The 14,954-nt window shown below is 45.2% G+C and overlaps 1 protein-coding gene across 1 annotated transcript in view; it reads right to left on the reverse strand.

The window, feature by feature from the left end:
* The window catches only part of ppm1f (protein phosphatase, Mg2+/Mn2+ dependent, 1F), a 118,244-nt gene that overhangs the window by 67,783 nt on the left and 35,507 nt on the right, over positions 1-14,954 (reverse strand). Inside the window, 1 exon segment of the mRNA XM_038793186.1 lies at positions 4,562-4,683. Within this exon segment, the coding sequence (XP_038649114.1) occupies positions 4,562-4,683 (122 nt within the window).

The raw sequence follows: 14,954 nt of genomic DNA on the forward strand, positions 1-14,954 counted from the left end.
TCAACACTTTTCTCAGATTCTCCATCTTTAATCCACTCAAAATACCTATTCAGCGACTGCCATTCTCAGCACCTTCCTTGACTGGGTGATGATTTTCATGATTCAGTATACCATTTGGCATTAATTGGTGTCATGGGTACCAGTACATGTTTGATCAGAATTGAGAAAAAAAGGGCACCTTAATTAGTCAATTGCTGGCATCTCATTGGCTGGTTCTAAATAATTAGTGAGCAATTTATACTTCAATGATGTGAAATACATTATGAAGTGATAAATTTAATAAACTTTTATAATAAACTGGTTCACCTTCAACTAGAGTAGTATGTGCAATTCTAGGGATCATGTTTAGAGAAGCAGCAGAAAAGATTTACAAAAATTGTCCCAGGGATGAGGGACTTCAGCTACATGGATAGACTGGAAATGCTGGACTTTCCTTTGAGAAAGCTGAGAGGTTTTGATAGAGGCATACAAATCATGAGGTCTAAACAGAGCAGAGTGAGAGAAACTTTTCCCATTGGCAGAAGGATCAAGAACCAGAGGATATCAATTTAAGGCCACTTAAAGACCCAACACCAGCATGAGGAAAAATGTTTTTACACAGCAAGAGGTTAGGTTCTGGAATACACTGCCCGAGTGTGGTGGAGAGAGAGATTCAATTGTGGCTTTCAAAGGGGAATTAACAAATAAGTACCTGAAGAAAAACTATTTGCAGGGCATTGTGGGAAGGGCAATTTAGTGAGATCAGCAGAGTTGCTCTTGCAGACAGCCAGCAAAGACAAATGGCCCCTTACTGTGCTCTAACTATTTATATGGTCCAATCAATTACCAACCTATACAACAAGGTTACCTTCAATTCTGAGCACTAATTTGTTTCTGATAATTTGTGTGGAACGTTATTAAATGCCTTCTGAAAGTCACACTCCCGTGTCCTCCATGTTGTGTGATCTCACAAAATTGTGATCTACCCTTCACAAAAGATGATGATGACTCTCTTCCATCAGTTCATACTAATTCAATTGTTTAATCATTTTATCCTTGATGATAAAAGGGTAGTTTTAATACAATACCAAAGACTTATTGCTCCTATGACAACAGATAACAATATTTTCAAGGCACTAAGGCAGGCTGGTATGCAATTTGTTCAACTGACAAGCAAGCAGGAATTTACCCAGCACTGATGACTGGTCAGATTTAACAAAGGTTGTGATTCTGAAACTCAACAAAAGTTTTGTAATAACAGCAGCCATGCCAACCCTCCAGATGAATTCACGTGATATGGGATTCCATTGTCAATGCAGAGAGTCCTCTGGAATCGAACACGTACCAATTGGCTTGGAAATTTCGAAAACAAAATGTGACCATTATTTAAATATGAAAGATTAATAGACCTCACTAATCAGGACATCAGAAATTTACTGGAGTAAATGTAAATAGACCGAGATAAAACATTGAACTTCAGATATTTCAAACATCACTTTTCAATTGAGGATTTCATTCTAAATGCCCACCATCTGGAGGTTCACCCCCAAATCACCCACCATCTGATTTGGAAATATATCGCCATTTCTTAACTGTTGTTGGGTCAAAATCTTGGAACACCCTCCCCAACAGCATGTGAGTGTACCTACACCTCAAGGTCTGCAGCAGTTCAAGAAGGCAGCCACCACCACCTTCTCAATGGCAACTAATGATGGGGCAATAAATGCTGGCTTAGCCAGCTTGCCTCTGTCCCACAAATTAATTTAATAATAAATACGCTGATGCTGCAATTTCCTGTATGTGCAGTTTATGTTCACAAAGATCATGAGTTGAACACAGATGGTAGGATGAACCATAAAAGCCTGCGTGGGAGGTGTAAGGAGTGGTTGTGTTATGAAACAGATGACATTAAACTATGCAGACAAGCTAAAGGGAATGAATTTATTTGTGATGCTAGTGTAGGAAACTGAAATAAAAGCTGATAAAGAAACAGCAACAAAAGCATAACCACAACTTCTCACCACCAGTCAAGGGAATCATCCTTGTACTATAGTAGGAACGTACCACATATTCTCAGTGCCTGTATGGTGCTCCATTTTCCAACTCAAGAAAATAAATGGAACACAAATATTGTGGCTGCTGAAAAAGGTTTGTATCGACCACCTGATGAAACATTTTCTTCTCCAATGCTCTCCCTACTTTCATAAAAGCACCAACTCTTGCGGAGTATAGTTTTGTTGACACTGCTCGCCTTCCAGTACCTTTTTTAGTAGCTAGTCTTTGTACGAGAGCCTAACCAAGGAGGAAGGATTAATCACCTTCTGCATTTGCCAATTCACAATTTTCTGTCAATTACACTATGGTGGAAACTCACAGGATACTGACCACAACAATGCACAATCCTGGACTCTGTGCCCACAGACTAATCAACCATTAGGTGTATCACAGTCAGGTCCAATTCTATTCACAACCACAAGTCACACAGCTCAGAAAAGACCCTTCGGCCCTTTTGTGTCTGCACTGGTCAAAAACAGCCAATAACCATTCCAATCCCATTTCCCAGCACTTGGCCCACAGCATTGTATTCCCTGGGATCGCAAGTGTACTTCAAAATACTTCTTAAATGTAAGAGGGTCTCTGCCTCCACCACCCTTTCAGGCAGCGGATTTCAAACTGCCACCACTCTCTGGATTGAAAAGCTTTTCCTCACATCCCCTCGAAACCTCCTGCCCCTTACCTTAAATCTATGCCTCTTGGTCATTGACCCCTCCACCAAGAGGAAAAGTTTGTTCCTGTCTACACCATCTGCGCCCCTCATAATTTTATACATCTCAATCATATCCCCCCTCAGACTCCTCTGCGCCAAGGAAAACAAAGTCTATCCAATCTTTCTTCATAACCAACACTCTCCAGCCCAGGCAACAATATGATAAATCTTCTCTGCACCTTTTCCAGTGCTATCACATCCCTCCTATAATGTGGATTCCACAACTGCACACACTACTCTAGCTGTGGCCTATCCACCATTTTATACAGTTGCAGCATAACCTCCCTGCTCTTAAACTCTATGCCTCAGCTAAGAAATGCAAGTTTACCATATGCCTTCTTAACCACTGTATCCACCTGCTCTGCTACCTTAAGGGACCAGTGTACATGCACACCAAGATCCCTCTGATCCTCGGTGCTTCCTAAGGTCCGGATGTCTATCATGTATTCTCTTGCTTTGTTTATCCTGCCCAAATGCATCACCACAAACGTATCCAGATTGAATTCCATTTGCAACTGATCAGCCTATCTGACCAGCCCGTCAATATTCTCCTGTAATCGAAGGTTAGCCTCCTCACTATTAACCACCCCAATTTTTGTATAATCCGTAAACTTACAGATCAAACCTCCTACATTCATATCTAAATCATTTATATAAACCACAAACAGCACGGGACCCAACACCAAACTCTGTGGGACTCCCGGGGCGGAACGTGGCAGTGGTTAGCACTGCAGTCTACACTGCTGAGGACCCGGGATCAAATCCCGACCCTGGGTCACTGTCTGTGTGGAGTTTGCACATTCTCCCCGTCAATGCGTGGGTTTCACCCCCACAACCCAAAGATGTGCAGGTTAGGTGAATTGTCCACGCTAAATTGTCCCTTAACTGGACAAAAAAGTAATTGGGTACTCTATTTAAAACAAAAACTTGTGGGACCCCACTGAATACAGGCTTCCAGTCAGAAAAACACCCTCGATCAGCAGCCTCTGCTTCCTGCCACTCAGCCAATTTTGGATCCAAATTGCCAAATTTCCATGGATCTTATGGGCTCTTATCTTTGCTATTAGTCTCCATGTGGGACCTTATCAAACGCCTTCCTGAAGTCCAAGTAGACTACGTCAAATGCATTTCCCTGCTGCCGCACCAGCTCCAAACGTCTGGTCCCCTCTCTTTGGACCAATTCTGGCCCTCAGCTCCATACACCAGAGGGTAAATCTTTTCTTCTCGCTCCCCTGCACCTTTATTCCGCCTTACATCCACTTGTTAGCTCGGGAAAAGGGCTGAAAAAACTGAATGAGCAGGAGCCACCAAATGTGCGACCACTCACTTCATGGTCACCACCGGAAGTGAGCCATTGTCTCATTAAACTCCTATTTCTTACCTCTGCAACACCTGCTCCAGAAAAAATATGCAAGCAGGTGATGGAATAGTTCCCATTACTACTCAGGCATTTATGCTTGATGTGGAGATGCCAGCGTGGACTGGGGTGGGCACAGTAAGAAGTCTTACAACACCAGGTTAAAGTTCAAAATGTTCGTTTGGAATCACGAGGTTTGGGTGCGCAGCTCCTTCATCAAGTGAGTTACTCACCTGATAAAAGAGCTGCACTCCGAAAGCTCGTGATTCCAAACAAACCTGTTGGACTTTAACCTGGTGTTGTAAGACATTTATGCTTCTCAGTGGATGCACTGTAGATATTTGTTAGCTATTCATCACCCCAAAAGATGGTACTGAAGCAATGCTATATAGAGAAAGCATTAGTTTTAACATATTCAAAAACATTGTTTCTAAAAAATATATAATGCAAATACTTACAGACAAGCTTTTCTGCATCTTGATCAGGTTCCTTTTTGGTTTTAAATATAGAGACATCCAATTGTAGCACATGTGCAATAGCAGTATGAATCAACGCAGCAGCAAGGACAGGCGGTAGATTCCTAAAGGAAGAATTAAAAAGATTTTTGAACACTTTTAAACAGACAACTCCTAATTGATTTAGATCAGCAGATAGTGTGGAAATTATGGTGGCAATTGAGGGGAGGAACATGCAGACATAAAAATCTGGCTTGCACATCCTGTTTGCCATGATGCATGTATGGCATGTATAAATGCATGGTATACCATGTCGCAAAGGCCAGTGGCAGGCTGGAAGATTGGGAAGCTTTCAAACATAAACAAAGCGTTACTAAAAATGTAATAAGAATACCCACGGTAAATTATGAAAGAAAGCTAGCGCAAAAAATCAAAAAGGATTGCAAAAGCCTCAAGAAGTACATAAAAGGGAAGAGAATCAGTAAAGTGAATGTTGGTCCCTTGGAAGATGAAACTGGAGAGTTAATAGTGGGGAACACAGAAATGGCAAGAGATGCTATATCAATATTTTGCCTCAGTTTTCACGGTGGAGGACGCTAGTATCATACCTATAGGAACAAGTAATTCAGAAAGAGCTTTGGAACACCAGCATCAATAGGGAAACAGTACTCAACAAACTATTGGGATTGAAGGCAGACAGGGCCTGATGGCCTACATGCCAGGGCAGTGTTTTTCAAACTGTTTTGCCCAGGATCCATTTTTACCAACAGGCCATCCTGCAGGACCCACGCCTGCAGACCTTTGCGACCTACACCGGCCAACCTCTACGCCCTACCATTTTCTCTTACCTTTAATGTGACAGGTGAGCCTGCTTGGTCCTCATGACCTCAATCCAATCAGGTTCACAGGAAGAGAGGGCTGTGCTCATATCAGGCGCAGAGTTCAACCGGCTCCTTTGTGCTGTCTTCATCTTTGTGAGAACAGAAAATCCAACCTCGTATATGTAGATTGTTGTGGAGGGCAAAGCAACAAAAGCTCCGGATACTCCTCGGAGACGCAACTCCAAATGCTGACATCCTCATTGGCTGTACTGTGTTTTTAATGTGCTGTCACAGGTGAGGCACAGAAGTGCATTTTCTTCATTTGGAGTCAGCTGCAAGTTAATAATTGAATCTAGGGTCTCAAACTCAAAAGGATTTTTCACCCACCTTTTCTCTCAAAATCTGAAACTTCTCCTCTGGAAAGTGGCAACAAAAACCTTTGATCAGCGCACCCAGGTGCGACTGAATACAGCTTGCCAGGCTATTGACAGTTCCCTTACTAACACTGTTTTCTTCGATGTGTCCTTGCAGTGTGGGGAATATGTTTTAGCTTTGGCTTTGCACTCACATCTGCCGAACTTTCAATGACTTTTGGAAAGCATCGATTTCTTCACAGTGCCAAAAGCAATAATCATCCTTCCCTTGCAAGGAAGTTCGGTTCATTTAGAATTAAAAATATGTCTGCAAGGTCAGACATGAGTACCATCCAAGTTTCATCAGCAAACGAATCAGCCAGAGGGGACGATTCCTCAAGGAGGAAAATGTGGATTTGATACCTCAGTTCATAAACTCTGACAGCCAACATATCTCTATGTGGAATGATAAATGTGTGTGCTCAGCCCCCATAGTGGAACAAAGTCTCAAAAAAGTTTGATAACGAGTGCGCTGCGTTTAATGAAATTCTCGACTTTCACAATTCCTTTCGATGCCAATGCCTCATGGGTGAATAAAACAATGATTCCAAACAATGCCCTGACCAGCTGCCTCCTTAATCCCGATTAGAATTCCGCTGTTTTGGGCGGCATGGTGACGCAGTGGTTAGCACTGCTGCCTATCACACTGAGGACCCAGGGTCGATCCCGGCCCTGAGTGACGTGTCTGTGTGGAGTTTGCACAATCTCCCAGTGTCTCCGTGGGTTTCACCCCCCAACCCAAAGATGTGCAGGTTAGGTGGATTGGCCACACTAAATTGCCCCTTAATTGGAAAAAAAATAATTGGGTACTCTAAAATTATAAACTCCGCTGTTTTTCCCAGTCATGTTAGCTGCTCCATCACTTGTGATTCCTCTGCAATGACCCCAGTCGAGTCCAGACTTTCCAACTATTCAATGCTTCATAAATTACTGCGCCAGTCATGTAGGTTGGTAATGTCACACAGCACAGCAAATGCTCAACAAATTCATTATACCAAACAGACCTAATATAAACTAGCAAGGTTGCACAATCTGAAATGTCTGTACCTTCATCCAGTTGTAGAGAACTCCTGTGCTGATTATAAAGGAGAAGCAAGCTGGGCTTCTAAATTCTCAGCAATATTACAAATTCGGCGAGCCACTAAGTCATCACTAATTGGGATGCATTTCACTTTGTCAGCTAACCTCTGCTACAGAACTATGTCTATTGCTGCAGGCAGATTTAATCTATCTGCTGCAGTGTAGGGCATTTTCTCTTTAGCTACATGGTAAGCTACGATGGAAGAAGCTAATTGTACTTTATCGTTCAATTGCAACATTTCTGCTGAGGACTTCAGCTGACAATTTAAGTTCTTGCAGCATCATTTAAAAAAAAAACAAGAGGTTTGTCCTCAAACTCGATATATTCACACCAGCACTGCTTTGTCCTGCCATGGACTCTCCTGTGCAGCTCTCTCCAGCAGATTTAGTTGAGAGATTCTGGCCTGTTTGTGCCTCTGGCCCTCTCTTCCTTATTACAAAATGATCCATTTTAAATTCTTCAGTCCTGTTGCTTGCAGCTAACAAAATGGAGGAGTCTCTCTTCAGCCCAGGGCATGTGGCGTCAGTGTTCAAGGCGTGTGGTCTGCTCTCTGCCGCTGCTCTGGGGAGGAAGACTCCCATCGGTTTAAAATAAATCTGCTCCTGGGTCAACACGCCGCATCAGGAGGAGGTGGTCTTCCCCACTGGGCTCCGGGCCTGCACACTGCTGAAGGGACACGCATGTGCAGGACAGCTGACATTCTGAAAGACGGTCGTGACTGATAATATTAAAAGCAGGCTGTGGCCATTGGGCAATACTACTTCTCATGATCAGGAACGCTGTGATGCTTGGCCCGTGACCCTCCCAACACCTGCCAGCGACCCACCCGCAGGTTGCGACCCTGGGTTGGAAAATGACTGTCCTGGAGTGTTAAAGGAAATAGTGGATCCATTGGTTATAATATTCCAAAATGCCACGTCACAGAAAAGGTTCTTGTGGATTGGAAAAATGCTAATGTATCGCCATTATTCAAAAAAGGGTGGGTGGCAAAATGTATGAAATTACAGGCCAGCCAATTCAACATCTATTGTTGGGAAATTGTTAGAATCAATTATTAAAGTAGTAATATCAGGACATTTTGGAAAGACAAAATGCAATCAATCAGCATGGTTTTATGAAGGGCAAATTTAGGGCAGCACGGTAGCATTGTGGATAGCACAATTGCTTCACAGCTCCAGGGTCCCAGGTTAGATTCCTGGCTTGGGTCACTGTCTGTGCGGAGTCTGCACATTCTCCCCGTGTGTGCGTGGGTTTCCTCTGGGTGCTCCGGTTTTCTCCCACAGTCCAAAGATGTGCAGGTTAGGTGGACTGGCCATGCTAAATTGCCCTTAGTGTCCAAAATTGCCCTTGGTGTTGGGTGGGGTTCCTGGGTTATGGGGATAGGGTGGAGGTGTGGACCTTGGGTAGGGTACTCTTTCCAAGAGCCGGTGCAGACTCGATGGGCCGAATGGCCTCCTTCTGCACTGTAAATTCTATATAATCTATATAACAAAATCATGTTTGACTAATTTGCTAGAGTTCTTCGAAGATGGTTAGGGTAGCTGTTGAACAGGCAGAAATAGTATGCAGCGAGTCTGTGAGGAGGGATAGACAGTTGATAGGGCAAAGTTATACACAGTGGAATGTGTTAAAGTGTCATGGAGACAGATCGGAACAGACAGTATAGGGAGGTATTTAATTGGGGCGGGGGGAAATTGTACTGCTATTAGACAGAAGCTTAGGAAAATAAAGTGGGAACAGTTGTTCTTGGGGAAATGCACAACAGTAATGTGGGGATTGTTTAAGGAGCACCTGCTGCAAGTGCTGGATAGTTTTGTCCCACTGAGACGAGGAAGGAATGGTAAGGTGAAGGAGCCTTGGATGACAAGAGATGGAGTTCAACCTAGATAAATGTGAAGTGATTCAAGGTCTAATTTTAATGCTGAATACAGGGTTAAAGGCAGGATTCTTGGAAGTGTGGAGGAACAGAGGGATCTTGGGGTCCACGTACATAGATCCCTCAAAGTTGCCCCCCAGGCTGACAGGGGTGTTAAGACGACGTATCGTGCGTTGGCTTTCATTAACAAGGTGGTTGAGTTTAAGAGTCGCAAGATTTTCCTGCAGCTTTGTAAAACCCTGGTTCGACCACAATTGGAATATTGTGCCCAGTTCTGGTCACCTCATTATAGGGAGGATGTGGATGTTTTGGAGAGGATGCAGAGATTTACTAGGATGCTGCCTGGACTGGAGGACATGTCTTATGAAGAAAGGTCGAGGGAGCTGGGGCTTTTCTCACTGGAGCGAAAGGCAGAGGTGACTTGATAGAGGTGTACAAGATGATGAGAGGCATGGATAGAGTGGGTAGCCAGAGACTTTTCCCCAGGGCGGAAATGGCTATCACGAGGGGACATAGTTTTAAGGTGATTGGAGGAAGACATAGGGGAAATGTCAGAGGTAGGTTCTTTACACAGAGAATGGCGGATGCGTGGAATGCACTGCCGCAGAGATGTTGGAGTCAGAGTCATTAGGGACATTTGAGCGACTCTTGGACAGGCTAATGGACAGCAGAAAATTGAAGGGTTGGGTTAGGTTGATCTTAGATTAGGATAAGTGGTCGGCACAACATCGTGGGCCGAAGGGCCTGTACTGTGCTGTACTGTTCTATTTAACAAGCCAAGTGGATAACGGGGATCCTGGAGATGTAGATATCTGGATTTCCGAAAGGCATTTGATAAGGTGCTGCACAGAAGGTAAATACAGAAGGTTCGATCACGGTAGCATAGTGGTTAGCACTCTTCCTTCACAGCGCCAGGGTCTCGGGTTCAATTCCTGGCTTGGGTCACTGTCTGTGCAGAGTCTGCACGTTCTCCCAGTGTCTGAGTGAGCTTCCCCCAGGTGCTCCGGTTTCCTGCCACAAGTCCCGAAAGACGCAGTTAGGTAATTTGGACATTCTGAATTATCCCTCAGTAGGTGCCAGAATATGGCACTAGGGGCTTTTCACAGTAACTTCATTGCAGTGTTAATAATATTATGTGGTTAGGGGTAATTTAATAGCTTGGATAGAAGAGTGGCTGACAGCAGAAGTCAGAGTTGAGATAAATAGGTATTTCTCTGGTTGGCAGGATGTAACTAGTGGGATACCACAGGGTTCAGTCCTTGGGCCCCAGCTATTACAATGTATATTAATTACCTGAATAGAGATAGAAGATTCTACAGCCAGATTTGCAGATCACACCAAAATAGGTGGGACAGTAAGCTGCAATGAGAAAATAAGAATCTTCCAAATGGATATAGATAGATTAGGTGACTGGGCCAAAATGTGGCAGATGGAGTTTAATTTGGATAAGGGTGAGGTCATCCATTTTGGGTGGAAAAATGGAAAGGCAACTTATTATCTAAATGGGGAAAATTTTGGGGTGCTGTGGTGCAGAGAGCTCTGGGTATCCTCGTGCACGAGTCACAGAAGACGAGCATGCAGGTATAGCAGGTAATGAAGAAAGCAAATGGAATGTTGGCATTTACAGCTAAAGGAATACAGTATAAAAGGTAACTAAGTGTTGTTGCAACTGAACAAGGCATTAGTGAGACTGATCTGGAGTATTGTTGCGAACAGTTTTCTCCCCTTATTTGAGGAAAGAGATAGTGGCATTGGAGGCAGTTCAGAGAAGGTTCACGAGATTGATTCCAGCAATGAGGGGTTTGCCTTATGGAGAGAGATTGAGCAGTTTAGGCCTATAGTCCGTAGAATTTAGAAGAATATGGGGAGATCAAATGGAGGTATACAATATGGTAAACAGTATGGATCAGGTAGACATTGGGTGGATGCTTCCTCTTGTAGGGCATTTTAGAATGATGGGTCATAGTCTCAGGATAAGGGGTCGCAAAGTTAAACAGATGAGGAGAAAGTGCGGTGGATGCTGGGATAATGTGTAAATTTAAGGAGTTATAGATTTTTTAAAATTAGTAATGGGTTGAAGGGTGACTGAGAGTGGACAGGGTGGTGGAGTTGAGGCCATGATGAAATCAGTCATAATCATATTGAACGGTATTGAACGGTGGAGCAGGCTCAAGAGGCTAACTTGCCTACTCCTAGTTCTTATGTTCTAAGAAATAAGTATTCTGTCTAATTCCACCTTCCAGCTCTTGGTCTGTAGTCCTGTAGGCAATAGCACCTCGAGCACAAATCTGGTGTTCTTGCTTAATAAGGGGATCAGGGGTTATTGGGGGAAGGCAGGAGAATGGAGATGAGGGACATATCAGCCATGATCAAATGGCTGACTCGATAGTCTGAACTACCTAATCCTGCTCCAAATCTTATGGTTTTATGGTACGACTGATTGCCTTTAGCCATCCTTGATTGTTCTCTTGGGTGTACCAACACTTAGTAAATTGCAACAAAATTTATTCCCTCATGCCCAGTCAATTTTGGTGTGTGCACGGATAGATCCTTGATGCCTTTCTATTTATACTCTACATCCTACCCATCAGCATCATCATCAGCAAGTCTAGGGCCAATTTCCAAATGTTTGCTGCATATACAAGGTCAGCCTTTAAACATATGCTGATGGTACAGGGTTTCTACTTCATCACCATTGTTCACTTCAAAGCTGTTACTGCACTGATATTTTGGGCAACGTCAAATCCTAGATCACTTGCAGTTTCCTATGGTTCAATACTGATAATGCTAAAGGCGGACATGCAGTGGGGGCCATAGTGTGAGTGGTTGCACACAGGACAGTTTCTGCTTGAAGGCGATGAAAAGAACTCTTTTGACCCAAAATTGGGTGGAACTTCGACAGAAAAGTGTAGCTGAAGGTCGGAGGAGGAGTTCCCCCCGGGAGTGGTATGTCTGCTGGCTACCAAACCCGGCAGAAGGTTGAAAGACCTGGCCAAGGAGTTGGAAGAGACCTGTGGCTGAGCAGCGAGTGAAAGGACAGCAGAGGGGGAAAGGCTATTGCAAGTAGCAAAGCCCCAGATGAAATAATTGATGACTTTCATCAAGGAAAATGAAGGAGATGCAGGAGGATCACTTGAAGGACATCGAAGGGGCTTTGGCACCCCCAAAGGGCTCGATGGAGAGACCCCAGAAGCAGCCAATGACTATCAAGGAGCATAAACTGGGGAGAGAACGGAGCTGAACAATTCTGGGAGACTGAGTTGCTGGCACTCTGAAGTAATTGGGAATACAGGTAGAGTGGGGGTTGGAGGGAGTGGGGGGGATTTTCTTTTCCTCCGATGTGGAGGTTTTTTTTTCTTTTTTACTGTTGGGTTCACAAAAGGATAGCAGGGGTGAAACGTTTGTAACGAATGGCTCACCCCATCTCTCTCTTTTCTGCCTGAGACTGTTTTTTTCCTTTTGTTTGTTCTTAGCGAAGGTTCAAGATGAGTCTTGGGTTTGGATGGGGGAAGGTGAAACAAGCAGGGAGCCTTCTTCCCAGAATAGAGAGGTGAGGATGGGGGTCAGTAGAAGAAGTCTTTGGGCAGAAGTTTCCACGCTGTCAGGTAATGCTGGTGAATGGAAGTGAGGTGAGGAAGAAGGCTGAGAGAGGTGACTGTGGGGGGGGGGGGGGGGGGGGGGGGGGTGTGTGTGTGTGTGTGTGTGTGTGTGTGTCATGCGACGAGGTGAGATTGGAGAAGAAACATGGTCAGGGGTGGAGAAAAGGGCCTCTTGGATGGGCCAAGTATCGGGTGAAATTAACCGGGGTCAAGCCAAAAGGGGAGGGTGGTAGACAGTAGAGGGAAATGGAGGCGCAAGTCCCCGGCAAGGCTGTTAATGTGGAAGGTGCAAGGGCTCAATGGACCGGTCAAAGGATTTCGGGTCTTTGCGCACCTTAGGAGCTTAAAAGGGGAGGTGATATTTCTGCAGGAGATGCACCTCCGCATGAAGGACCAGGTTAGACTAAGGAAGGGGTGGGTGGGTCAGGTTTTCAACTTGGAGTTTGGTTCAAAGTTGCAGGGGTGGCAATGAAAAAAAAAGCACATTTAGAGTACCCAATTATTTTTTTTCCAATTAAGGGGCAATTTAGCATGGCCAATTCACCTATCCTGCATATCTTTTGGGTTGTGGGGCGGAACCTTCGCAGACACGGGGAGAATGTGCAAACTCCACACAGATAGTGACCCAGGGACAGGACTCGAACCCGGTCGTCAGCACCATAGACAGCAATGCTAACCACTGTGCCACCATGCTGCCCTTGGGGGTGGCAATTTTGATGAGTAAGAAATCGGGGTTTATAAGCGCAAAGGAATTGAGGGACCGGTTGGGAGATGTGTGATGGTGAGTGGGGTATTTGAGGGGACGCCAGTGGTATTGATGAATGTGTATGCACGGAATTGGGACGATGTAGGTTTTATGAGGGATTTGCTGGCAGCAATCCTGGACTTGGCCACACACCAGTTGACTATAGCAGAAGATTTTAATTATGCCCTCAGAGCCGAGCGTAGATATATCAAGCCCCAGGTCAATGGGTAGGATACGAACGGCAAAGGAGTTTGGTGGGTTTATGGAAAAGATGGGTAGGGTGGACCCGTGGCACTTCGAGAACCCAGGGGGAAGGGAGAATTCCTTTTTTTTTTTTAACCTGCACGTGTACAGGGTATATTCCAGAATTTACTTTTCTGTGAGCTGCGAGGTTTTGGTCGGAGTGGAGGGGGTAGAGTACGTGGAGATAGTAATCTCGGACCACGCGCCCCATTAGCTGGAGATTGGGCTTAGATCGGGACGGTAGCAGAGGTGGGGTAGAGGCTTGATTTGGCGTTGTTAGCAGATAACGGGTTTTGTGACAAAGTGAGGGCTGTGATTAAAGATTATGTAGAATTTAACCAAAACGGGGAGGTGTCAGCGGCCACATTTTGGGAAGCGCTAAAAGCGGTGGTCCAAGGGGTGATTATCTCATTCAAGACACATGCGGATATGGAAAGGAGGGAGGAAAATGAATGAGATAGTGGAGGTAGATAGGGAGTACTCGAGGATGCGCACCACGGAGGAATTGGTGAAGAGGAACAAATTACAGAGGCAATTTGATAGGCTGACAAGGGAGAGGGAGATAGGACAGCTGCCCTCCCCAGGGAGGTGAAGAGGGGGATATGGGACAGTTGTTAGACAGACTGGAGTTTCCACAGTTGTGGAAAGAGAAGAAGGTGCTAGAGGAGTCCCTGGGGATGAGAGGTGTAATTGAATACGGTGTTTGCAACGGACCTGGCACCACATCCCTTGGGGGGTGTTGAATGGGGCATTGGAACAAGGGGGAGCTGTCGGGGACGATGACCGCACGCACGCGCGCAGAGTGACCCAAGCCAGGAATCAAACCTGGGACCCTGGAGCGGTGAAGCAACTGTGCTAACCACTATGCTACAGTGCTGCCCCCTGGTGGAGGAGGTAGGAAAGATCTCAAGAGGTGGGACACGCGGCACTGACTTTGGCAGGGAGTGCCAAGTAGTGAAGATGAACATTCTGTTGAGGTTCCTGTTCATATTCCGTTCCTGTTCATATTCCAGACACTCCCGATCTTTATACCGAAGGACTTCTTTCGAAAACTGGACAAAATTATTTTGGACATAGTATGTGCAGGGAAGGTGCCGCGGGTTAAGAGGACGCTGTTACAGAGGCAGAGGCAGTACGGAGAGTTGGCGTTGCCGAACCTGCTACACTACTATTAGGCGGCAAACGTGGAAAAGGTGAGGCAATGGTGGGAAGGAGAGGGGGTAGTATGGGTTAGGATGAAGGAGGAATCTTGTAGGGAGTCCAGCTTGAGGGTTATGGTGACGGCAGCGTTGCCAATAGCACCAAGCAGGTACTCAGGGAGCCCGGTTGTTCAGTCCATGGTGAAGATCTAGAACCAGCTGAGGAGACACTTTAGGATGGAGGGGATGTCGGTGTTAATGCCGTTGTGTGAAAACCATAGTTGAGAGTTTGCGGGGGGGGGGGGGTGTGTGTGTGTGTGTGTGTGTGTGTGTAGATGGCATGTATAGGAAGTGGAGAGAAGTGGGACTGGTTAAGGTGAGGGATTTGTATCTGGAAGAAGAGTTTGCCAGTATAGATGAATTGAAGGAATGGGTAGAGCTCCTGCGAGAGTTTAGGTACCCTCAGGTAAGGGCGCGCG

The sequence above is a fragment of the Scyliorhinus canicula genome, chromosome 1, assembly GCF_902713615.1.
Source record: "Scyliorhinus canicula chromosome 1, sScyCan1.1, whole genome shotgun sequence".
Taxonomy (NCBI): Eukaryota; Metazoa; Chordata; class Chondrichthyes; order Carcharhiniformes; family Scyliorhinidae; genus Scyliorhinus; species Scyliorhinus canicula.